Genomic DNA, 26649 nt, shown 5'->3' on the forward strand with positions numbered 1-26649 from the left:
TGACAGAGAAGTTAAGCTTTACTTGATCCTAGACTTGAGTATCTGACTTCTGTGGCTATCAGAACAAAAATAAATCCCCTTTTTTATTCCAGATACTTTCTAAGGTTTGAATGTTTTGCCACTAAGATGTGAAATGTTTGATTGATGAAAAACTGAGACCAAAACTCAACAAGGAGTCAGAGAGTCGAGGTTTAACATCTTTACTGCAGAGTTTTGTTTATTGCTGATAACTGGATAGGAGTACAGAATAATGCCCAGAAAATATGTACTGTATAGTAATTGTTCTCTAAACTATCCATCTCATCCACAGAGAGGCGTCCGTTTTTGTTCACGTGAAGAATCACTCGCAGTCTTACTGTCCATCACATGAGTGTCCAGGAAATATCCGTATCCTCTGTTCCTCTTCATACTATATAAAAAAAAGTCCAAGTACGGCTTCTGGCCTCACACGAGCCCACCATCCGGGTTGATCTGAACCATCTTGTCTAAGTCCTTCCTGACATCTGGGAAGCCCTCCAGCGTCTCCTGAAAGTCGTCCCAGGACAGAGAGAAGCACTGGCAGTCCGTCAGAGCCTTCACTGTGGCCAGATGTTTGCCTTTGGTCAGCACACATGTCTCTGTTGTGCACACAGAGAGGGGAACCACACAGGCGTGGTTAATGAGTGACAGGGGGTGAGATCGGACAATTAATCCTAAATTAATTCACCAGACTCAGCTGAGTTGTTTCGGGAGGCCTGCTTAGCTCTAAAACTGCCGCTGAAGTTCACTGCCAAACAGATTAAGACCTGCTCCTGCTTAAAGTCAGAGAATTAAACAAATCCCCAAAACGGAACAGAGAGGGTCGTCCACTCAGAGAAGCACAAATTCAAAGGAACGGAGGCTTGTGGATGCGTCCGGTCTGTCTGATTTAAAGAGAGCCTTGAATGTGGAGTGATGAGACAGCATTTTAAAACTTCAAATCACACTTCCCCTGCCAGAAACTTTAACTCAGATCAGAACGGATCAACTGCTTCCATTTCACAGACGTAAATCCAACATGTAACCTCTCATTGTTGTTATATCCACATAAAGGAGGCTTAATCTTCCATTTCTGGGTGTTTTCACTCTCTTTTAAAACTCCTCTTACATCCACAAGCTGCATAAAGTAATAAACAGTGATTTCATGTAAGTCTAGTGCTGTGTTTATGTGATAACCGCAGCAAAAAAAATGACAGCAGCTGCACCGTTTCCTAGAAAAGCATGATCCCTGTTACTGTAGATAATCCACAGAGCAAACTGGACTCTCTCTGTTCCAAAGGACTTCTGTGCAAAATAAAAATATGTTCCAGAGCAGTCTTTGGATTATCTCACTGGTAAGGGTTTTTTTGAGGGACAGGGAAAGACCAGATTTTGAATGGAGTTTGGCAGGATATCTTTAAAAGCAGACGAGAAGCCCTGCAACACTTTATTAAGGAAACTAATCTGAGGGAGTAACGTGTTCAAGAGATTAAAGGAAGCTCTGAATAAATAGCTTGAAGCTCTTATGATTGTTTCTGCTCCTTTGTACCTTGAATTATTAAATACTTGAACAGCTTTGTGTACTTTTTGCTTTTGGTAATAAAGCTTCTGCTTCTGTCTCGGTCTACAAATTTCGTGAGCGGCATCGTTAACCACATTCTGGTGACCTTATCCGTAGTCCCTGATGTTCCTCCACTTTTATTTCCTCTCTCTTATTTCACACTGCAAAAACTCAAAATCTTACAAAGTGAAATTGTCTCATTTTTAGTCTAAATGTCTTCTCCCACTTGATTTAAGATGAATCTACTTAACAAGTAACATTTGAGCGAGATAGAGGGACTTGTTTTAAGACATCTTAAATATCTTGTGAAGTCAAACAATCTTGAAATGATCTTGTTTTGAGTTTTAATTTAGAAGAAACAAGGTTTATTTTATATTTCAGACATTTTTCAAGCTGAGATCTTATTTGTAGAAGACAGATAATCTTGATTTAAGACAAACACTTTACTTGATTTAAGGAAATGACTTTTATTGGAGAATCTAAAATAATAATAAAATAAATAAATAAATAAATAAATAAATAAAGAGAAGTTGTTTTTAAGGGTGGGTTTCAGTTTTCAGGCACTGTTTCTTCTAAATCAGATAAAATTATAAATCCTCAAACTACATGCACACAATGAGGGATGCACCGATCTGATCCTGGTATCAGATACCTGCTAGGTAACTTGTTTATTCAGTCTGGCTTTTATGTAGGGTTTAACAATTTTATTACCTACCTTTTACTATAATATTGATTTAAATGTTGCTTTATTATTTTAGTAATTTTAACTGTTATCTTATTCTATTTGTATGTATTTATTCATTCATTGATTTACTTAATTTGTATTTATCTACTCAGTTTTATTGATATTTTTAGCCTTAGTTTTATTTTCATCTCTTATCCTTACCCTTTTTAAATCTATTTATTTTAACTATTTGTATTCTTAATTTTGGTGATTTAACTTATTTTAATTACACATATTTTATTTTTTGGTGTGCATTCGTCTCTATTTTATTTGATGTTATCTTATTATTTTTTAATTTTTATAATTATTATTTAAATTATTATTATTATCTTCCTCTAATATGTCTTGCAATTATTCATTTCTGCTGCTTTCTTGTTTTTCAATTTCTGTAAAGCACTTTGGGTTGCATTTGATTTGTATGAAAGGTGCTGTATAAATAAAGCTTGATTGATTGATTGATTGATTGATTGACTCAAAAAGCTAGATTGGATATCGGTGACAAGGGGCCGATATATAGTGCCGATCCATATGGCAGATCTCTTCATCTCAGCTCTATGCTTTGCTGTGTTTAAAACAGCCATGTGCGTCTCCTATGTCATCAGCGCCGGCCGGTCTGTGCATTTATCCCCGGTGGAGCATGATGGAGGATAACTACAGAGGCTCTGCAGTTTAGCTGCATGTCACGCTTATTTTGCTAACAACTCTACCGGAAACTTGCAACATGTGCAGCGGTAATGTTTCAACGGATGGCAGTCACCCTGAAAAATATATTGGGAGTCCAAAGGAGGAAGTTAACGTGAGCTGTAGCCGACTGCAAAGAAGCAAGAAACTGTCTAATAATGGATTCAAAGTGTGACAAAGCGGACAGGTTATTGGATTTAATTGTTCCAGATCCTTGAAATGAAGGGATTCCAGCCTCTGGTTTAGCACTTAGAACCCAGGAACAGTTCACCATCAAGTCAGAAAAGCCTGATGTTGCCAAAACATGATTCTATCCTCACATTAAGGAATAGAGATTGTTAAATCAATACCAGGATCGGATCGGCAGATACCAAAGCCCAGGTATCGGTATTGGGAACTAAAAAGTAGGATCAGTGCATCCCTCCACACAATGAAACACCTCCTTTAGAGCATAGCTGGCTTATCCTAAAGAACAACATGACTGAATATTAGTATATCCAGCTCACTATGAGAAGACATTATATCTCAAAATGAGACAATTCAACTTTGTCATCTTATTTCAAGTACAAGATGTTCTTAAACCTAGAGAAGTGCCGCTATAATACAACTCAGATTAAGGTGAATATATCTCAAATGAAGAAGTTGACATGAAATATATTAGTGCAGAAATATTTTTTTGAGTGATAAAATATGAATTGTTATCATTCCTGTCTTATTCTGAGACACTAAGCTTTAAAATACTGTAAAATATTGCTTAAAATAAGTTTACCTGCTAATTTTAAGATCACAGTTTTCTAAATATTACGTCTTATTTTAAGAAATCTTACCAAGCACATTTTCACTTCTTCTATTGGCAGATTTTTTTGCTTATTTCAAGATAAAATTACCTTTTTCTTGTTTTTGGAGTGGCATTTTTCCCTTTGAGATCCCTCTGCTGCGCCTGTCTAAGAATAAAAAGATGAATCCAACTCACCTCCGAAGTAGTCTCCGTCACACAGCTCCTTCTCGCAGGTCTCCGTCTCATAGAGGACCTGTCCGTGGTCGATGAAGAACATGCGATCGCCCGGGGCGTGCTGCCGTACGATGACGTCTCCCTCCAGAAAAACCTCGTACTCCAGCCTGAGGAGGATCGTGTTGATGAAGTATTCATCTCTGTTCTGAAACATCGGCACCTTTCTCAGCAGCCGGCTGCACATCACCACCACGATTTGCTGTTGAACAAAGACAAATGGATCAGAGATGAGCAATACATCATCATCATCATCATCATCATCATCACATATGAAAGCAGATGAAGTGAAGCTGCACCTCTTTGAGCGCCGAGGACACGGTCTTCATCACGTCGTTCTCGTTGAACCACTTCCCTCCGTAGCGCGCCTGGTAGTAGTTGGTGATCCGAAGGCACAGCTCGGGTGGAAGCTTCATGAAGGTCATGTAATGCTCCAAACGACTCATCTGCAGAGAGTCACAGTGAGAGAGTCTCAGGATACATGTACAGAAGATGTAACTCTAAGCAAGCTTTACTTCCAATCCACTTAATCTAACACCTCGCCCAAACTCTAACCACTCAGGCTGGACACCGGACTCTCACCCTTCGAGGTTTGATGGATGACTTTCCACCTTTAACCCTGAAGCACGTGTAAACACACACTACAGCTGATGGATCAGACGGACACAGAAGGCGTGTAGGACATGTGCCGTCCCATGCACGGCCTTGGCATCCTATTCAACTTGAGATGGCGTCATTTTCTTTAATGGAAAGGTGTAGTAATGTTCTCTCCATGTACCTAAGCTTATTCTTTCACATGAGCAGGGTCACAATAATGACCAGAAAAAAGGGATGTTCTGAGGTGACTCAGTTCTTAGTAGTTTAAAGCTGCTGTGAGGAACTTTTGTTTTGCATCAATTCTGGCGCCCCCTTGTGGACAAAGTGATACCTCTTATCTCTTGTCCTAAACATGCCAAAGTAGTGTTTTCAACAAAAAACTCCTGTTGTTTTTTTTACCAGTCAACTTTATCAGGCAATGTGATTAGTTTCCAAGAAAACAGTCAAATAAAGGCTGTTTCTGAAGCAAGAAGTCCATCATTTGGTCTGATACCTACCCCCCTCAGGGCGGTTTCAGGCATTAAAAACGACAACAGAGAAGGTGTCAGTGTTGTTGCTGATGGTCTCATTTGCTATTGAAGGTCATAAAGAGGCATCAGTATCATTTTCAGTCTGTTTCTCAGCCAGTTCAAAACTCCTCACAGGGCCTTTAAATGGAAATTCAACAAACTGACTAGTCTGAGGGTACGAAAACACAAAAAAAAAACCTGTCAAAATTGAGCACAATTTAGAACAGCAGTGGTTTGCTAGTGTGGCGAAGGTTAGCAGAGCTAGCACCACATGCCTGTACTGGTTACACATTCCTCCGATCGAGTGGTTATATATCACAGCATAAATACAACTTTATCTCCATTTACTAGATCAACATACTGAGAAACCATGCCGATGTCATCTGTGTTTGTTTACATCCAGGTAGTAGTGCGTTAAAGCATTTTAGCAGTAGCCATCAAGCAGAGCTACAGCCCCCCCTAGTGGTCGATGGATGCGCTGCAGCTTAGACACAACGTATGACAAACACCATCATAATAAAAATATCAATAAGGAGTGTTTCTGGTGCAAACTATGCACATCGAGGGTGACGATGTGATCTTTAACCTTTAACCCCCAAAGTAAAACCAGTTTACTTTTGAGTCCAGCAGGAAGATTGAGCCAAATTTAAATTCCTTCCAGGGTTTAGGAGGCACAAAAACTCCATATCTGTGCAGAACTATGCTTCCAAATAGGTTCCTTATCTTAGCAAGAGGAAAACAATACAATAAAGAATCAGGTTTAATATATGAAACTAGATGTTTGTCTTAAAACTCAGTCGGACATGATAATTTCAACAAATATGTGGTCGAGCAAATGAAACATACTGATAAGGAATTGAAGCACTTTACATCAAAAACATAGAGCTCTTCTGCGATTAGATTAAAGCACTTCTGATCTGCTAAAGTAATGCTAAACTGCAGAGTACAGCTGCATCACTTCTAAAAAAAGGACCTTGCTCTTGTACTCCTTGGCTGCTGGGTCAGTGTTAGCGATCATGGTTGTCGCGTTAGCCACAAGGACGGTGTACATCAAACAGCCGGACACCATGCTGACCATGACGATCCACATCTCCACGTAATCTGAAACACAACACACAGGCTCAGTGTCTCCTTCATGTGATGGGAGAGATATTTATAACTGAATATTAGACACATGAGAGGGTTTGTTTTTTTTAGCCAGGGATGAGGAGAATCGATAAGTCTCACTTGTTGGAGCGTCCATGGAGCCGTACGAGAGAGCGATCATCTGAGAGAGGGCTCGGAAGACTCCCCATGAGTACTTCACGATCACCGTGGCGTTCTGGAAGATATTATTTTATCTTTAGGGATGCTTTTTTTGCAGATCTGAAGTTTCACAACAGCAACTTTACACTCCAAACAGAAACGGGTTCAAGTTTTGTGCCTAGAAATTACTTCAAGCCCGTTGTACAAGCTGAAACTATTGAGGACTTGTGCTTCTTAAAAAAACAACAACAGTGAAGCCATTAGACTCATGATCTCAGGCACAAATATTTAATTAGATGAATAATAGAAGAAAAAAAAACAGTTTGGAAGGGAAAAGTAAAAATTAAATTTAAAATAAATAAATTAATATAAGATAATTAAATGAATATATCAAATTAAAATAAAACTGTTAAATGAAAAAATGCAAATAATGTAAAATACTTAGTATTAGAGATAGATGAGTAATTATGCTTCTTTTGTGTTGTGTTGGCTGAATCTAATAAAAAACAACAACAACAATGAATCAGACTCATGATCCCCTCCAAAAATATTAAATTAAATTAATAAAATAAAATGAAAAAGTTAAAAAGAGAGAAGAAAACATAAAGTTAAAATTATAAATAAATATGACATAAATAAAGAAATATATCAAAATTAAAAATTGTAATAAGAACATTTCATAAATAAAAATAATTAAAAATAATAAGTTTAAGAATAATAGAAAAGTAACAGAAATAGATAATTACTTTTGCTTCTTTTGTGTTGTGTTGGCTCAAAATTAAATAAATGAATAAATAAATTAAAATTTGAAAAAATAATTAAAACATCTAATGAATAAAAATACTTAAAAAGCAAATTGATTAGAATAAAATAAAAGTAATTTTTTTTCAGAAGTTGGTCTCACCATCAGGTTTTCCTTCCGGACCCAGCAGTCTGATGGAAACTCCTCCAGCATGGGGACGAAGTACTGGATGCAGCCGTTCCAGTGACACAGCAGGAAGATCATCATGAACAGAGACAAAACCCTGAAGAAGAGGCGGACCACCTCCAGGTTTGCATTCGACACCTGCCAGGAGAAAACACGACTTAATAACACAGAATGTCCTCTTTCTAATCCTTTAAAGTACCAGCATGAAGATGACATCATCATCCAAACATCCTCTGCAGTGAGGACATAACAGCATACATTTTTCTCACTGCAGTTACTGTGATTCCTGACTCTTTAATCACCTCCTGCTAGGAAACAAGGCAGAGTGAGCCATGATGGTAATCAGCCCCTCAGGTGCTCAGTGACCCTGTGCTTCCTATCACAGGAACAAGTTCAGTAATGCGTGGATCATCTACCTGGAAGGTGCCCTTATGTTAATCCACGTTTGTACAATCAGCTTTTTCTGTTCAAGGTCAAAGCGTGGAAACAGAACAGAGGTTTTACTCTGAATCCAGACTTGGATCCTGTTAAAGTCAAAAAAGGGAGGAAAATCCTGAAGAGGCCGTCGTCTGGAGCTACGACTGTTGTTAAGTATTTAATGGAGCTCAATTAGTTGTCTCTTAAAGGTCAATTAAAGAACAGGCATTACAAATAGAGCAGACCGTGAATCCTTTGGTGTTTGGTATCCGTTAATCGCTTCAATTTTAACCTGAACACAACATTCAAAAATTAATTGTTTAATTAAATTTTGCAACAAATTAAAGTTTCCAACAATGTGACCAAGAAACTGATTTTTTTTTGCAAACATTAAAGACTGAAAAAACAGTATAAATGTTATAAAACCTCAAACTGTGTTCATACTGTTTCATACAGAAGCGTATTGCATTCACTTGAGACCAAAATAATCCTCTGTTTTTCTGAATTGCCAAGATATAGCGCCTCACTTGCACTAATGGGCTATCTAGTACTTTGAGCATCTGCTCAATGGCCTCTTCAGTCTCCACCTGAGTGCGTTTCAGAAGCATCATCTCATATCCTTGAAGCACGACTGACCCTGCAGAGACTCTTCAACAGCCTGCAGACCAGAACGAGTGTTACATCAGAGAGAAAGACTGCAGAGCCCGAATCTGCCAGTGACATCCACAAACTCATACCAGGAATCAAACATTACTAATCCATGTCATGCAAAGACAAGAGCATCTAACAATGCCTTAAACCGAGACCATTAAAACATTGTATTAAACTGAACGGTCAGAGCATGTTTGCTTCCTTGAGAGGGAGTAGTATCTGTGCATTCAGAAAAGCAGAGGCCTCTTCTTTTTCTCGAGTGAATGCAACACGCTTCTGTATCTTTATTTATTTATGCATGATGTTGATTGTAGAGACGCCAGTGACTCTTTTAGGCTCTCTTACTTTCTACTCTGCATCAGTTTATGAAATAATCACACTTCAAATTTTAACTGTATAAATTCTAACTCTTTAAAGCTGCAGTTGGTAGAATTGGGGGAAAACAACAGTACTTGTTTTGTGCTGTGTTTGGCAAAAAAGTCATAACACTCATCAACAGCCGTCAATAAATGAGGTATTTTGAGATTATGGCGAGATCTCTGTGTTTTCCTCTGCCTCTGTATCCAGCAATCTTTAAATTCCAATCGCTCCCGTCAGCTCTGACCAATCAGAGCCACTCTCCTGATTGCTCCTCCTACATCGTCCTGATTGAGCGTGCACTATGATCTGTTTGTGGGCGGGGCTTACAGGAGCAGAGAGAGGGGAGTAGTTAGAGGGAAATCTGGTGTGGATGGTAGTGTTGACCTTTGAAATTTCTCCCTGAACTGATGTTTATTCCAGGACTACCAACAGCAGCTTTCAATATTGTTATTTCTTCATGTTGTTTGTGATAATGCAGAAGACTCCAAGCGCTCTCATTCTCATGCTGTTGTGAAATGTAGTTTTTGTTTGTGATCCATGTCATCGTGTTTTCTGAGGAGCCAAAGACAACCTGCACGCACAACATTTTGAAATGTTGCATGACTAAATATCTTAAATTAACTTTTCTAATCCATCAAATGCATCCTGTGCAATTCTTCGTAGTACCACTCGACTTACTGGTACCCCCATCAGGGAAAACCTCTGATACAGCCCATTGCATTTGCCTGAAAAGACAACAAGTTGAATTGTAAAAAGTAGAAATCAGAGACGATGAGCTCCAGCTGATGACAGGAAACAAAATCAAGACTTGACTGAAGTTCCAGATTTATGCTGCTTAGACTAGCTTAGACAGTTAAATATTCCACTAATGCATCACTGATCGGTAGTCCTGTTTTGCAAATTTAAGTGTTTGAACTCTATTATGTCAGCTTAGGTCTTATATGAGGTTTCTGCATGGAGGGGTAAACTTGTCTGAACTTCCTGCAACATCTGAACTTACTTTCTCCACTTCGTTGAAGAACCTGACAAGCCTGGACACCCGAGCGAGCCGGATCAGGCTGAGGATCCGCACGAACATCAGGATCCTCATCATCTTGTTGGTTTTGGAGGGGTTGTCATCGTGGTTGTAGTGTAAGTCCTGAAATAATCAGAGACAGAAACTCAGTAAACAGCTTTCTGTTGTGTAATTTGATCTATTCAAAGTATACTAAAGCACTTAAAGAAAATATAAACAACATATAAAAGTTATTGCACACAAATGAAAACAAACACAATCTCAGTGTTTACATGAAACTTGCAGATCATAAGGCTTCAATTTCCAGAGCATGTCACAGAGTTTATGTTTGGGTCTCATCTCCTGTAGTTATCATCTTCAGAACAACTCCTCACAGCTCTGAGAGAAGTTTCTAATAATAAACCCAAAACAAACTGAGTGCATAATTTGTTTTGACAAACTCTGCTGCACACTGGTGGCTCTTTGCTGCTTCGACACTCTCTCCTAATTATTACCGCAAACAGCAGAATGTATCCGATCGGGAAGGCGGCGATTACGTCCGGTATGAACCATGTCCTCAGGTAGCAGACTCGGATCCGCTTGATGTCCAGAATAGCTTCCTGCGAAAGAGGACAGAACCAGCAGAATGAGCAGATGGATGAGGATGCAGAGCAGCACGTGCAAGACCCACATGTATAATTTAACACTTGAACTGAACCAATATTTTTGGGGAGTTTGTCCAGAAATTAGAGGAGACAGTGTTGTTAGAGGAGATTAGCTGTGTGTTCAAAGGAGATCCATATTCATTTGGCAGTGGAAAATACATTTAGAGAGGAGATCTCAAAAGTGTTTGATTTATGTCTCCTAGACAACAATGAGATCTGAATGAAAGCAAAATGAGACTATAGCTTATGTCTCCTGTTTCTCATTCTTGCCTCCAGAAAAAAGTCGCAAAAAGTCTGAGCTTCGTCTCCCTTTCAGTTCAAAAGGAGATCTGGTCAGAATCTGAAATGATTCTCAGGTATTTCTCAAGTGTTGTGACTCCTTTTGAGCTCAGGTGGAGAAATCAGGGAGCTCTCTCAATCTAACCTCATCCATTTGTTTTTGTCAGAATCAGTTTTTGTGTCTCAAGTTGAGCTCAGATGGAGCAAAGAAAGAGCCTGAGCTCATCTTTTCATGAACATTTATAGTGCCCTGCAAAATTAAGATTTCAATGCGATTTTCCACAAACTTACAATTCTCATTAAAACAGAGCAGTTTCAGGCATTAAAATGACAACAGAGAAGATGTCAGTGTTGTTGTGGATGGTCTTGTTTGCTTTTGGGGGTCATAAAGAGGCATCAGTATCAGTTTCAGTTTGTTTCTCAGCCAGTTAAAAACTCCTCATAGTGCCTTTAAGAATAAATATATTGAAAGAGGAAAAAAAGAAAAGAAAATTAGCCATTAATGAGATCTCTCATTTAAGTCTCAAATAAGACTCATGTTAAGGTCTCAACTATTTCTCCTAGTGAATTTTAGGAGAAACTAACGGGAAACGAATGAGAACAATTTGAAACTTGAATGAGGCTGAAATGAGAATCTCAATTTTGTCTCCCGAGACATAGAAGAGAAAGCCTAGAGCAGTAAAATTTTCCTCCGGGTGTTGCCAAAAGCACAGACATGAATTTTTCAAACTGAGCAGCGGAGAACCAACCGGAGATAAATCTGGAAAAACCAGATGCCTGTGCGGTCCAGAGTAAACACCACAGATGTGCTGCTTTTGATTGGCAAGATACAAGTCACACAGCTTGAGCAGATGAAAACAAAAGGGGGGTAAATTCTGCGTCAAACTAAATCCGGTATGTTAAACTCCTCATTCACCCAATACATCATAATCCCTGTTATAAAATCAACAGCAGGTGCCAATATGTCCATGTCCAGGCGCTGCAGGAGAGGAGTCCGTTAATCTAGCCTTTCGTGTATTCGGTAGATTACAGATTGAGCAGAGATGGATTGTGTGTGCTTGTCTGTGCAGGGATTATAGTCCATCAGATTGTGTCTGAAAATAGAGCAAAGCCACCCTCACCTCGCTGTCCTCTGCTATGATGCCCATACGGAAATTCAGAGCCACATCTATCAGGAACAACGTGTCTGAAAACACGTTAAAGCCTTCCCACGCCAGCCCGCTGTGCCCATCCAGAAACGCTATCTCCATGGGAATCCCAATCAGGTTGAGAAATGTGATCGCCATCATGCACATGATGTAGTAACTCCTGCAGGGGGGGAGAGAAAAAAAAACATATGTGAGCATGTGCTACTTTCCTCAGATCTGGTTTCCCGTGTAGGATTGTGCTGCAAAGTCTCAGATTATTTGCCAGAAGGACTCATTAGAGCGTCACGCTGCAGCCGGTAAGGAAAGCTGATTTATGCACATGAAATGCTCTGATACTTTAAACAGCACGCGGTTCGATTGCCTGGCTCAGATAACTCCCCGCTCTCTGATCCTGATTGTTTCATTCCCTCTCTGTTTTCACTCCATGTTATCACCTTACAAGCTATTAATAACGACGCTGCACGCGCGAGGAGAAACCATCCATCATCAAAAACACTGCTCAAAGCTCTGTTTTATCCTCATAATCCTGCAGCTTTAAAAATCCCCTCACAGAGATGAAATGACGGGACCTGTACTCATTTCATATTCTCTTATTGATTGTCTACTGTTGACCCTCTTTCAGGATGCGTTTCGCCTGAATTTTACTCTCACTCAGCCGGATTTCTCCATCATAATGAATTCTTCTGGCCTTGTTTTCATCACAAAGTGCAAATCCTGCTCTTATTTGCTCAATTATTTTTCTGCTGACTCATGCTGAAAATCTTGATAAGGGACGTAATATGCAAGGCTGCAATTAATTGTCAGTTCCCTAATTGACTCACTTTCTCCATGCCCTGTTTGTTTGCATTATATTATGTTCTATTTGCATACACACGAGTTGTTTCTTTACTAAAGTGTGTCCTGTGTCTTTAAACTGCATGCCCTGCTTTTGTGTTTTTTCCTTTGAAGTATTTTAGGTAGCCTTTAAACACCTTGGCCAGGGACTAAAGATGGAAATTAGGCTTTTTTTGGGCTCATTTCCTGGCACGTTTATCACCTTGTTTTTAAACTACCTGCGCTGTAATCCTGACAACAACAAACAAAGCTGATTTAATCTGCAGAGTTTTATCTGGTTTAGTTGATCCCTGATGCAAAGTGACAAAGCATCTTTTAAAAATGCTTATCATCATCATCTCCTAAAAACCTGAGTGTCGTTTCCTAAACTTGCCTGTTACCCTTTCATAACACTCTGAAACTATAAAATATTCAGTCTGGTGCAGAAAAAGTACAAGACAGACAAAGTGAGGAGCTGGAAAAGGAAAAGTGGGATAATCTTAACACTTATTTTAACATGCTGATGAAGCAATGTGTGCATTTTTTCCAGCTCTGATATGGAGAGAAATGAAAGATGTATGATGAAGTGTCTGAGCTCAGAGAGTGAAGAATCACCTGCAGAAACTTAGTGAACTTTTAAAGGATGGAGGTGGAGGTGGAGGTGGAGATGGAGTTCCAGCACAGCTCTGGCCCCAATCTATCAAACACATGAACATACCTCATGATGCTGAACGGGTGGATGACCAAGACTCCGCTCTGGAGCTGTCGTACGCACTCCTTCTCCACGGCCATCTCGCTGCCGTACACGTACAGCGACTGGCGGTTCACCTGCGGGAGAAGCAGGGCTCTCCATCCACAGGTTGCTTTGGTGCATCCCACGGCGGGACCTTTCAGTTTCTCCATAGCCCGACCGAGTCCCCTGTGATCAGCCGAAAGCACAGGCCATCGTCCCTCTGCTGGTGCTGCTGCCTCTGCTGCTGCTGCTGCTGCTGCTGTATCTTCTTCTCAGGACAAGTGAAGTCTGACTCTACCCGTCCTGACCTCCCCTCGTGGTCACAAGGTAATTTTCCATCAAGGCTCCCAACCTTCGGGCTTATTGAGGCTGTGTGGAGCGAGACGAGTGGATACCCGCCTTTCTCCTCCCTCCCTCCCTCTCCCTCTCGCTCTCGCTCTCTCTCTCTCCGGCTGCCTCTCTCTATTTCTGCCCCCACCCCAACCCTTCACTTCTTTTCTTTTTCTCGCAGCTCATCAACTATTCAGTATCTGTGTCTCATCCTCACATGAATCAAGCCATGTCAAAAGGGGGGTAAGGTCCAGCTCACATTAATACTGAAGACAATGGCACGTGTGTGTGTGTGTGTGTGTGTGTGTGTGTGTGTGTGTGTGTGTGTGTGTGTGTGTGGAGGGATCACAATAACTGTCATGTGAACAAGACATCTGGCAGCGTGCGCAGGGAGGAGTTCAGTGCGAGGCTGCTTCTGTTAGGGATGTAATTAAACACTGAGCTGTGTTACCTGATGCTGTACGTATGCTCTTAGCTCGGAGCCAGCTCCTCTGCTGTTTGTTTGCTATTTTAACATCAGAAACAAAAACAAAACAGGAGATGAAACATCTCACTGCGAGGACTTCAAAGTGGAGGAGAGAGAGTCTGTCAAATTAGGCTGTTTTGTTTCTGCATCTTTGGGAGGATTGCTGCAAAGTTTGAAATATGCAGAACAGAAGCAGCACTCTGAGTTTAGCAGAGGGTTCATGTCAGAGAGCAAGGTGAATTACTGGCAGCTTAGAGCATGCGATGTGCCTAATAATGTAGGGGGACCATTTTTATGAGATTAATGCCATTCTCCTCGCTCGATGTTATCAGTTAAGAGCTACAGGAAACTCTGCGAGTGGTAACTTGTATTTATAGCTCAGATTCACAGGCAGGATGATGTCGTTTTGTTCAGTTTGAGGTCGAATGAAATGCTGCTGGCAAAGACGCGTGCTTGTGTTTGTGTGTGAATCCCGTCCAGGTGCACGCTCTCGCCTGATTTAACAGGATGAAGCAGTTTAGATCATGTTTGGATTTCACATCTATTGTGTTTCTCTCTTTGCAACCTGCATCATTTAACGCAGGATCGACTCCTGAATATGATAATCTTATGGCATCCACAGCTTGGGGAATGCACTTTCAAAACATAAATGACAGATAGTGAGGATGTCCCAAACGGATCTCAAACATCTTCATAACGGTGAGAAACTGCTGCAGTTTTAGATTACAGTAGTGTAACCTCCTCACACAGCTCCACAGTATTTATATCTTTCATATACTCTTTTTTCTGTCCAGTGTAACTCAGTAAACAGGTAGGAGGTCTAAATACTTTCATTGCATGCATTACAGGGAAATGGTACCAACATATTCACATGTTTTCAACTCGCTATAAGTTCCTCTGCTGCTTCATCACTCTGTCTGGTGTCTCCTTTGTCCACGCTGTCACTTCTGTGTAATGTTTATGCAGCCTAGAGAAAAAAGTAGCAGGTTTATGTAAAGTGATTCCTCTCAGGTAACTCAAGGAGAAGCTGCAACAATGCTGGGAGAAGCTTTCCTCAGAGTTAAAACATTCTGCAGAGACATTGTTCCTGCAGGGAGGCGACTAAAGTTAAAGCTGGGGTTGGGAGTCAGATTTAGATACTCTTTTTGTTATACTGGTTACAATGATCTTTATGTCCCGATGGCAATCAATACATAATGTGTTCCTAAAAAAGAGCTGCTATCTACAGCCGGAGTAAACCTGGGAAAACATCAACCAATCCCTGCCATCAGGAGCCAAATTATGAAACCAATCAAATCCCATCCTGCCGTTCTGCCCGCCTCCTGCAAAGCGTACATTTCCTGTTTGTTTGTGGTCATCAGGTACTGGTCTGCTTTCAGTCCCTAGAGTCAGAACGAAACATGGTGAAGCAGCGTTTAGTCATTATGCACCACATATCTGGAACACACTCCCTGAAAGCTGCAGGTCTGCTCCAACTCTCACCTCTTTTAAATCAAAGACTAAGACTTTTTTATTTGTCACTGCCTTCCTATCTTAGATTATTTTAACTCACTTTAACCTAATTTTATATTGAACATATTTCTTATTCTCCTTTTCTTTTCTGTTTTATTATATGTGTCATTTTAATTGCGCTCTTTTATGCTTGTCTGAGTGTCTCCAATGCTTTTAATGTTTTAATGTAAAGCACATTGAGTTGCCCTTGTGTATGAAATGTGCTATACAAATAAAGTTGCCTCGCCTTGCCTTGCCTTGTGTTTTTAACTTTCACTATGAGAATGTTTTGGTGTTTTCTTTGGATGTGCTGAGGACCGATTTAGAATCAGTCACCATCATATGGTCGTGAATGAGCGGCGCTCGTGCATGTGAGTGGGGGCGTAGTGTTGGAGGTAATGGTGGGGTCTACCGCCATTAAATGTAATGCTTCGTTTGGGCGTTCACCTGGCTCATGCATGCTGCTAATCTTTTTTTTTTTTTTAACCATTATTAGAAACGGCTCGTTTTCATCGCTAATGGCTGGACATGGTGCATACGGGCCCAGGTCACTAAAGCGATGTGTCACTCTGCAGGAACAATGCCAGGGAAACCAGGGCTTGTGCAAGAGGTGACTGCAAAAAGCTGCAAATATCAGATTATCAACAGTATCAGAGACGACACAAGCTTCAGTGTTTGAAACAAAACTTAAATCATGACTCAAGACTCCACCCATGTGATCACTGATTCAACTTTTGTTACAACAGCTTTAAAGAGAATGTCATGTGATTTGTTATGTGTTGTTTTTCTGTTTGTGAAGTTTTGTACTGTTTAAATATTTCATTTTTCCCCCCAATTGTTTGTCTTCTATGTTTTTAGATCTTCCTGCTCAGGGACCACAGCTCTTCAAAGCTAATTCTGACTCAGCAGTATTGATGTGCATGGTCTCTGTCAAATAAATAATAAACTAAACTGAGTCTGCACATGGCTGCATGGTGGTACAGTAGGTAAGGCAGTTGCCTCACAGCAGGAAGGTTGCCGGTTCAAATACCCGGTCAGACATGAGTTTGCATGTTCTCCCTTTACATCCAGGCACTCTGGCTTCCTCCTGCAGTCCAAAAACATCAAAAACACCAAGCAAATTGGTCGCTCTGAATTGCCTGTAGGTGTGAGTGTGTCTGTCCCTCTATGTTTGCCCTGTGATCGTTAGGCGACCTGCCTTCAGCACGATGTCAGCTGGGATAGGCTCCAGCCCTGAACGGGAGGAGCGGTCACGATGATGGATGGGAGGAATCTGCACAAATTGGGTGTGTGAAAAATCCAATTTAAAATATTTCAAAACCAAGCTGCAACCTCCAGTGGAGCACAAAATGCTCCTCTTACGTCCACTTTGGTGCACGAAGCTGTTAATCAGGAGTCTAAAAGTCAGACTGCAGCTCTGTGCCTGTTTCTAGACTGATGTCGAACGCCATCGCTGAGCATCATAACGCCTCTTCAGCGTGTCACTGAGACCACATCCTTGTTTACACAATCTATACTTTGACCACAACATCATTAATAATCATAATCATTCATCCCTGCAGCCATTAGGCTTCACAACTCTCTAGCCAATGGGAGATGAGCTGACAGACACCTGAATTACTTGTTTTATGTGATTTTTTATAATTCTATCTGCCAGACACTTGAATTTCCCTTCGAGGATTTATAAAGTAAATTCTATTCTATTCTATTCAATCAAATAAACATTGATTAACACCTCAGATGAATGCATTTTTATGATTTGAGTAATTTAATCATTGAATGTATATTTGATCCACTTTTTCTAACTCGAATGCACTTGAAGTGGAAAATACAGTGCACACAAATCTGACTGGGATCAAGTATTGTTGGATACTCGGTACAAAAAGACTGATCAGGATCAGGGGGAAACATCCTACATCCTGGCATCACTACAAAGACTACAAAGAAAGTTTGTTAGTTATGGACCCCCAGAGAAGCTACACATACTGTAATAATGTTTGGTTAAGTATGTTAAATTAAAATACTCTGTTAGAGTCAGGGGAAGATTGTGGTCATGTGTTTTCTGTTGGAAGATTACAGGATGCAGAAGATGCCTCAGATCTGTCATCACTTGCATGTAAAGACAACACATTTCCTGATCAGTGCAAGTGTTTACTAAACAAACAGTGTCCATCTCTTCCCTCAGAGGCTTCCTGAGGTCTCTCTTATATTTTGTTCTGTTGAGGTTTTTATTTCCTTTTTTTTTTTAAGGGGATTTGTTTCTTATCCAAATTGAGGGAGCGAGGACAGATGGTTTATTTTACAGACTGTTAAGCCCTCCGAGGCAAACTGTGATTTGACTTGACTTGATTTGACTGGCTGCCTGGTGAAGTGCTTCTTAGTTACTTTTGCAGACTCAACACCGGACCTCTCTAAGGGGGTCATGGCATCATTACCATCATTATCCACACTGACATTTGCCATTAGGCAAATTAACAGATGTGTCTGCAGTGTTGTGGATGGGTCTCCTTCTTGTTAAGATTCACTGAGAGATGATGCTACAGACTGACCCAGAACAAATTGTCCTGTTTTCTCTTAGTGAGAACTGCCTTTAATGTTCTGTGTGTTCGTCAAGTCTAGATAATTACTATGATGAATGAGTGAATATAAACGCACTTTAAAGTGACTATAGCTCAAAGAAAGACAGATAAAGTGTACTTACACATCTGCCCTCCTGAAAGTTGAGAGGCAGCAGAAGATGCGGTGGCGCCCTGCTCCTCTTCTCAGTCAGGGGGGAAATTTCTGCAGGGAACACCACAAACAAAAAACAGATTAAAACTGAGAGAATTCAAAGGATCCTTCCACTCAGCTCTTATACTTCACATTATTTTTTTTCACCGATGCCACACATCATGGATTCTGATCCCGTGCAAAGTTGCAGGAGAGGGTTTTTTTTCAAACAGAGGTGCATATCTTTTACACAGTACAGAGCAAACAAATGATATGCTTACTTGCTCATTTATCTAGCACACAGCTGCCCCCCAAACTAGAATAAGTGAGTCAGTGCTCCTGCTTACGCATTCCTTTGCTGTGCTGACGCACTGTGCACCCAGTAGACATGTGAAAACAAACACATACCTACAGTATTGCAGGAGAGAAAATGATCTGTTTTCATATTAAAGAAATCTCTGAAGCTTTTGTTGTGTATATTCTACCCACCACTGGCAGCAGCAGCAGCAGCAGCAGCTATATCTGACAGTACAGCAAATTACAGCAGCTGATATTGAAGAGCAACAATAACAGAGACAAGAATTTCAACACGTGCATTTTAATAAGCAGCTGCACTCGTGTGTAGTCGTACAAGAATGACATAATTCATGAATAAAATAACAGATTTTTTAAATTAATTGACCTAATTTGGGTTTTAACAGTTATTTATAAGTGAAAGTTTAACTGTAAATATTCATTTGGCTGCTCATAGTGATCTGAAACGTAATGGACTCAATCAGAATGTGATTTTTGGTAAATCAGGTCACATGACGACAAATTTAGGGAACTAAAAAGTGCAATTTTCTCCTCTTTTTTTATGTTTAAGAGCAAAAACACATCTAAACTTCCCTCAAGAACAGTTTTTTTTTAATTAAAGCAACCCTTTAACCTCTGTTTCTATCAGTTAAAGTAATAAATATTGTCTTTAAGCAGGTTTTCATTTATTGCAGAGCTTCAATGTTCCCGTAAAACAAAGACAGCTAAAGGGAAAGAGGTGACGGTTTCAGTCTCGGGTTATCTGGCAGTTTAAAAAAAGGTTTATCTGAATTTTTACATTATAATGTGAATAATAGTGTAGCAGCAACTTTATCATTGCTGAGCAGCAGAATGATGAATCTTACATGAATTAATTTTTTATAGGTCAGAGCAAATTTATGATTTGTGGCCGTATGAACGTGGGGGTCGTGGACGGGTAAGTCAGAGCCTATTCCTATAAGAACAAGGCAAGTGGGTAGGTCACCTCTTGATTTAATATGTACGGTAGCCCAGAGTGGACATGCATCCCTACACATTATGCACGCCATTTTTCAGTGCTAACAAACTTCTTAAGGGCTTGACTTACTCATGTCATCATCTCCCATGTAAACAAGTTAATTTCAGTCATTTCCCCAAGATATCAACTTCTTATTCTCAATTTCTCAGGATAATAAATCAGATTAATTTATCTCATGGTCTTGAAATGTCAAAGCTTGTTTTCCTGTGACAACAGGATAACTTACTGGCGATCTACGACACAATAGACAGGTAATTACGGTTGGTCAGGCTACAACATGCCATGCTGCTATTCCTAACACTGACAAGGTAAGGTAACTAATCTATATGTTTGTTTTGCGCTTTTTCAACTCTGGTTGTACAAGCAAAAGTCAGTTTCTCCTGAAAACTGTAAATAAAATTGTTGGAAACCAAGGAATAACATGTATGGATGCTGGTGATTCAGTATCCTGGGCATAGACTATAAATAATGGACAGTAATGGATGGTTTATTTCTGCTGTAAAGATCGTCTTTTTTGAATGGGTGTGTATGTGGTTTCCTGTGTTTCTGCAGCCAGCCTCTAGTGGACGCTCGATGAACTGCAGTTTTTATTGAGACCGGAGGTTGCTGCTTCATTGGGGGCCGGCAAACCAGCTTATAGGTGCATTACTGCCACCAACTGGGCTGGAGCGTTGAACTGGAGATTTTAGGCAGTAGAAAAAATTAAATAATTTAATAAAATCAAACAGACAACCAAAAAAAGAAAAAGAAAAAAGAAACAAGCAAAACAAAACTTAATAAATAAAATGAATAAATAACTAAAAACTATTTTTTTTAAAAACTAGATTCTCCTTGCTAATTTCCAAAATAACCCTGCGAATTAAATGTTATAATGAGTCAAAAAGATAATTCCAGAAACTAAAAATGACCTTTCCACCATTTTTGTAGTCCTTGAACTACAAAACCTAGCATAAAACTGAGCCTCACTACAAGACATTATAAGGATTTAAACAAACTTTTAAACTCAACAATAAAACAGTTTTAGTCTCAAAGTATTCCTTAATAACTTCACAATAATATTAAATCAAAATCCTTACTCTGTATTCATGGTTCTCTGCTCTCTTGAGTTCTGTTATTCCTCTTCTTCCCGCCGTTGTTTACCTCACTACATATCCCAGAAGTCATTGCGGGCTTTCATAATCACGTGATATTGTATAAAAGCCGAACATGTGAGCCTCATAGTTGCGTGTTGGTTTCATTTTGAAGGTGAAGCATCAGCTAGCTCGAGCCACCGACCTCCATACAAGTAAGTTGTGTAACTTAGCCTAGCCTAGCTTAACTGCTACTTTAGCTAGCAGGTGTTCAAGTGTCACAGTTTGTCTGAAGCTAATCTAACCCTTTTATTAGCTGCCATGACACGTGGGTTGAACGTCTCTGCGTGTGTGTGTTTATGCTTCAAGTTGGCAAGCGTTGTGTCTGACACATGTTAGCCTCTGTTAGCTAGCTGAATGTTAGCGTTATGCAATGTCTGCATAATGTTAGCTTAAGCTAGCAGCTAAACCAAAACAAAGTGACACATGTGTAGCACATTTAAGGGTTTTCGTCTATTTTGTGCTCTCACTACTAACATTTAGAAATAATAATAAACGTCATGACTTGTGTAACATGTGCATAGACCAGGTGATCCTGACATCCTGGCCATTGTTGCATCACTACTGCTCATGCAAGAGTCCCTGTATGAGTGATCTCCATTAACACCAACCCTCTGATATTAACTCTCTCCTCTCAGTGCAGCAGCTTATTCTGTCTGCACACAAGCAGAAACAACTCTATTGAGCAATGATTAGGAAAGGGAAGTTTCTCTGTGATGCAGCATTCTTGCATCAAGTAAGCATGAGAGCTTTGCAAGGTTAGAAAAGGAACATTAAGAGTGTTTAAAAATGGCAAAATAAGACTTAGAAATTCAAAATTTAAAGCTGCAATGAGCATTCATTTGGTCCAGTCTGAACTCTGCAATGTGCAATAAGTCTCAGAGTATACCTAAACTTTAAGTACACTGCAAGAACTCCAAACTAAACAAGTGTTTGTCTCATTTCAGGTTTAAAAAAAAAAAAAAAATCTTAGACTTTTATAAAAAGCCACACTCCTGAAAAGTCAAGAGAAATGTCTTTTTTATTTGAAGATTGTACAAGCCATTAATAATTTGCAAATGAGACAGGTGTGCTTGTGAAGTTTCTTGAATTAAAACCTTATTCTTATTTCAAGAAACTTTAATGGTACATTTTCTGCTTCCATTGGCAGATTTTTTTTTTTTGCTCATTACAAGCAATTCAGGTCTTATTTAGGGCTTTTAGTATCTTAAAATGAGACATTTTTCTGGACTTTTTTGGAGAATGTGGCTTAAGTCTAAAGTGTTTTTTACTAGAAATAAGATACTTAGTTTTGAGTTTTTGCAGTGTAGTTAAAAATGTGTTTGAGAAATGCTTAAATGTAGTTTTAATAAGGCTTTAAATCTTTAATTTGTGTTGTATTGGTCTAATTTTGTATGGTTCATTAGACAATCTGCAGCTTAATTATTTTTAAATTAATGAATGTAACAGTTTTAATTCTTTTGTAGTTTTAGCCATTAAATATTTGATATATTTTATTTAAATGGGAGACCTGCTATAACATTCACACAGGTGATTGTAATTTCCTGATTAGCAGCCTTCCTCTGCAGGAGGAACCAGCATACTCGATTTGAAGATGGTCTAGTTCTCTTTGAATTATTTTTTTCCTCACACTCCAACACTAATTTGCAGAGTATTAGGACCCTGAAACATGCAGCACACATGACCTCATTAATATGCTTCACATTTGTGCTGCCTGAGTTGTTCGCGCTGCCACCTTTCTGGAGAAATGGGCTCATCAGGGGAGATAATTAGGGACATCTGGGAATGGGCCAAGGCTTGTCCTTAATTTCAGACTTATTTCCCATGCTTGAGCTGCACATAAGAGCTTCTCTAAAGTTGCATAATTTCTTTCCCCAGTTCAGCCAGAAGATGTCGACCCTGTCTGCAGCCAGCGTGGAGTCCTCCGCCGAGATCGTTGAGAAGAAGCCACTGAAGCCATGCTGCGCTTGTCCAGAGACGAAGAAAGTCAGGGATGCCTGGTGAGCATCAAGATGGAGGGGATGAGATTTATCGCAATTTTACGAGACCACACATTCTAAGTGCCCTTTCTTGTTTTCCTGCAGCATCATTGAGAAGGGAGAGGAGAACTGCTCCATCCTGATTGAGCAGCATAAAGACTGCATGAGGGCGCTTGGCTTCAAGATCTAAACACTCCCTTTTTTCGGTTGCGTGTGGTAAGTGTCAAATCAGATGCATGTGCACACTCGTTCAGTGGCTCTGTTCGTGTTTGATCAAAGTTTTTAACCTTGTGCTGGGTCATTTGTATCCCACAGCTGTTACTGATTCATCTAGGAGTTAAAGCAAACAGACATACATTTAACTGACTATGAATAACGTTGGCACCAGAATATATTAAAGTTGATTTAGATTACTGTAGAATATGAACCATAGAGGATTCTACTTGCATGCTACAAAGGTCAGAGTGAAGAGATGCATTCACAGGAAGGGCACAGCTTGTAAAATTTCATTGCAGCACTAAGATAAAGGAGCAAAACTTCCATGTAATTATTTTTATACACAAGGTACACAGTTTGTTTCATGGGGGTGACAGCTGTGTTTTCCCTGTCTGCAGTTTGCAACACATTAGGTAATCAGTGTGATCACATTCACACTAAAGCATCCTATTTGACATGTGCAGTAATTAGTAAGCAATTAATCTAACGCTTTATGTAGATGTTGCACCTTTAGTTTGTAAAGTGAATGTGATCCTGCTAGTTGATCTTCCCCTCCCTAACGTATTGTGACAACCAATGACTGACCTGAATTGAGTCACTCTTGTGTGTAATGAGCTCCTGCCCTCTCAGTGAACCCACTCAACGCCTGTCTCTATTCAAACCCTACACATTTCCAGCAGTAGAGGCTGTTTGTTTTTCAGCAGCTTCACTTTAGATCAGCTGCGTCTCTTAAGCCGTTTTCATAAATAGTTGTGCACAAACCGCAGGCCACAGCGTCACATAACAAAGGGCAGGGACGGGAGGAGCGTGTGGAACATGTATCTGTTGTAACATGAAACACGCCTGAAGCCTCGAGGATCAGTTCATATTTCAGCTTTCCTGGAATCGCCTTAATGTTTGTGCAGAAATCTCCAGGCATGAGAGTGTCGACGTTAATGATGCAGAAACTGCTTAATTTATTGAGATGCTTCTCTTCACTTATCTCATTGAGACTTTACTTCTGGTTCAAAGGATAAAATTAAACACATGCTTTATTCTCTTTTTTGCAGTGTGTTGCTGTGCAAGTTGAAGACAACCTTGGATCTCCTCTTCTCCTTTCTCCTCTTATTTATACCTACGCTGTGAGGGAATCGTAGTGGTGATGCACTTAGTCTCTGCTGGGTCGACTGTCTTTCTGTGATTGTTTTTTAAGTCTGCAGAAAATGAGAAATGTGTGAATATCTAAAATGATGTGTGAAATTGAATAAAAGTCCTATGCAATAAGACTCTTTTGTTTGCAGCATTATTTTGGGTTCATGTGTTAATCTGACTGGTCTCTTGGTGAATGCTGCTTACCACAGTTGCTGTCCCTGGTATGCACTTGGGCTTAAAAATAACTCTTGCCCCTGCAAAGTCAATACTTGGCATATCTGCATTCTTGCTCTGTAGTGTGTCACTGTTACTGAGGTGTGCCTGGCAGTGGACACAAACTTTGACACATTCTACACTTGTGTTTTAAACTAAATTCTCCTTGCACTGGTTTAAAGTTTTTGTTCTAGGTATAAGCAACCAGTTACCTGCTAGCTGAATGTTCCTTTACATCCAAATCTGAAAGTACTACCAGTTTACTGACTTTTTCAAAAACTTGATCCATGCTCTGATAAGAGAAGTGTGAAAAAGTTATGCAACAGTCAATCTTCAAAATTGCAGCTGTGAAAATGGCACGTTCCCAAAATTCACTAACTGGATGACCTCTAGCAAGCCCATCTGCACCACCAGGGGTCCCTTTTTCACACTTCATACCATGTGTAGTGACCTGCTGTTGGAGGTTATGCACATTTATATACATAAAGAAATACCCAAACTCTTGAGAAACATTTCATTTAAGGTATCAACCATTTGTAAGAGTCAAATCACATATCTGAAGACTCTTTCCAAACAGAGCAGGTCTAGACTGTACTCTATGTTCTATTAACAAAGACCGAACAAGACAGGATAAGATCCAGTCCCATCTTACAGACAGGACTCAGTCTGATCTCATCTTAATCCACCATGAGCAGAGCACTTTGCAGCATTTAGCAAGTTACAGTGGCAAGGACAAACTTTTAACAGGCAGAAACCTCCAGCAGACACATGTGAACGCTTTAAGACAGCTTTTAGAAAATATATTTTTTGGGGGTTTTACACTTTTATTCAAGAGAGGAGAGGACAGTGGATAGAGCAGGAAACTGGGAGAGAGAGGGGGAATGACTTGCAGGAGAGGGGCTGCAGGCTGGAGTCGAACCTGCCTGGGCCGCCTGCTATATGGGCATGCAACCTAACCATTAGGTCAAATCTGCACCCTTTAAGAAAGCTATTTTAACAAAGTGCACAAACGTATATTATGTTACTCTTCTGTGACTATATTTTGCTTCAAGATTTATCAAATTAAGACAACCATATAAACGAAAAAATGCAGTAAAAACATTGCAAAATACCAAAAAGAATAGAAACCAAACTCATAAGTAGAAAATAAAGATCCATCCCGGCCCCCTTGCCGGGACAGACTTATTTTATGGATGTTTGATGAGGTTTAAAGTGCAGCGTCAGTACGATGGGATACAATAACAAAAGTTAAGGCAGTACAGTAAAGTGCATTTACAATAAACACATTGCAAGTCTGATTTGAAAAGAAAATCTTTCTCACACGGTGTGATATATTTGAACCGTTGGGAGGAGGTCTGGGTTAAATGTCCAATCAAATCAAATCCACTTTATATTTATATATATAGCACATTTAAAAAAACTATCAAGTTTAGCAAAGTTCTGCACAGTGAGGTAAAATAAGTTAAAACAGAGAACATAAAAATGCTGTCAGAAAATAAAGTAGAATAAAATAAAAGAATCATAATAAAACACTTTAAAAAATAGTTTTAAAAAACAGAACATTTAAATAAATGTTAAAAAAAATATCCATGTTATCACACCATCTTAAAGCAGCTGGATGCAGATCAAGCTCGCTTTCAGCTACCTTAGATTAATTCATGTTAATTCAGTGCCATTAGAAAACGCATTTTGGCTTTATCTTGGATTCAGTTGAGAGATAAAGTTGATGTGCACTCTTTAATATTTGTTTATCTACCAAACTTCCACATGGCAGAACCTACAAGCTGAATATAAGAACAGATTGTATTTATCTAACACACATTCTCATACAGAGATTTAGATATGCGTGCTCTCTTTGAGTAAATAAAATAAAAGGTAAATAAAGCAGAGAGGAGAGATTTCTGTCAGACTCTTTGTGCTGAGTCCTCCTTGCTGTGAGCTCAGGAGGATTTGTGGAGCTGTAGTGGTGTCAGCGGGTGTTTATACCTGAAATCTGACCTGTGCTGTCATCCTACTGATTTCAGTGTCTGTAAATATTCTCCGGCTGAGCTGTCCCCTGTGAGAAACTGGACTCTGACACTTTTGGGCGACCGAAAACGTTGTTGTCGCTGTAAAGGAACTTTTTCTTAAAAAGTGAGTGACACTCTTTGAGATATTTGTCATCGTCCCTCTCCTCCCTCCCGTTTCCTGCCTCTCTCCCTCTCCGTCTCTCTCTCTCTCTCTCTCTCTCTCTCTCTCTCTCTTTCTGTTATGTTAAGTAGCAGGCCTGCTTTCTGTCCACCACTCTCTCCTCCTTGGGTTTCAATTCCAAACATGGTTATCCTTCTAGGGCTCTACCGACGCCCCCCTTCCCTTATCCCC

At 39.8% G+C, this 26649-nt stretch overlaps 2 protein-coding genes across 5 annotated transcripts; one reads left to right on the plus strand and one right to left on the minus strand.

Annotated features, from left to right (window-relative positions):
- Window positions 1–184: 184 nt before the first annotated feature.
- On the minus strand, window positions 185–20971 carry hcn5 (hyperpolarization activated cyclic nucleotide-gated potassium channel 5). 3 transcript variants are annotated; one of them, XM_034694147.1, is made up of 12 exons: window positions 20696–20971; window positions 18300–18379; window positions 13194–13275; window positions 11739–11925; window positions 10189–10293; window positions 9680–9817; window positions 7228–7389; window positions 6306–6399; window positions 6052–6179; window positions 4272–4418; window positions 3937–4174; window positions 185–617 (listed from the first exon to the last, which is right to left on the minus strand). In XM_034694147.1, the coding sequence occupies exons 2-12, from the start codon at window positions 18301–18303 to the stop codon at window positions 445–447; spliced, it is 1458 nt and encodes a 485-aa protein (XP_034550038.1). In that variant the 5' UTR covers window positions 18304–18379; window positions 20696–20971; the 3' UTR covers window positions 185–444. The 3 variants fall into 3 exon arrangements, with proteins under 3 accessions (XP_034550038.1, XP_034550039.1, XP_034550037.1); XM_034694148.1 differs by lacking the exon at window positions 13194–13275 and having other exon boundaries at window positions 20696–20967; XM_034694146.1 differs by lacking the exons at window positions 13194–13275; window positions 18300–18379; window positions 20696–20971 and adding an exon at window positions 13297–13701.
- On the plus strand, window positions 20774–24209 carry LOC117820404 (cytochrome c oxidase copper chaperone). Of its 2 annotated transcripts, none has more exons than XM_034694149.1 (4): window positions 20774–20904; window positions 22628–22749; window positions 22834–22944; window positions 23994–24209. In XM_034694149.1, exons 2-3 carry the CDS (start codon window positions 22640–22642, stop codon window positions 22916–22918), a joined length of 195 nt encoding a protein of 64 aa, XP_034550040.1. In that variant the 5' UTR covers window positions 20774–20904; window positions 22628–22639; the 3' UTR covers window positions 22919–22944; window positions 23994–24209. The 2 variants fall into 2 exon arrangements, with proteins under 2 accessions (XP_034550040.1, XP_034550041.1); XM_034694150.1 differs by having other exon boundaries at window positions 20775–20904; window positions 22633–22749.
- The last annotated feature ends 2440 nt before the right edge of the window (window positions 24210–26649 follow it).

This window comes from Notolabrus celidotus, chromosome 10, assembly GCF_009762535.1.
Source record: "Notolabrus celidotus isolate fNotCel1 chromosome 10, fNotCel1.pri, whole genome shotgun sequence".
Classification (NCBI taxonomy): domain Eukaryota; kingdom Metazoa; phylum Chordata; class Actinopteri; order Labriformes; family Labridae; genus Notolabrus; species Notolabrus celidotus.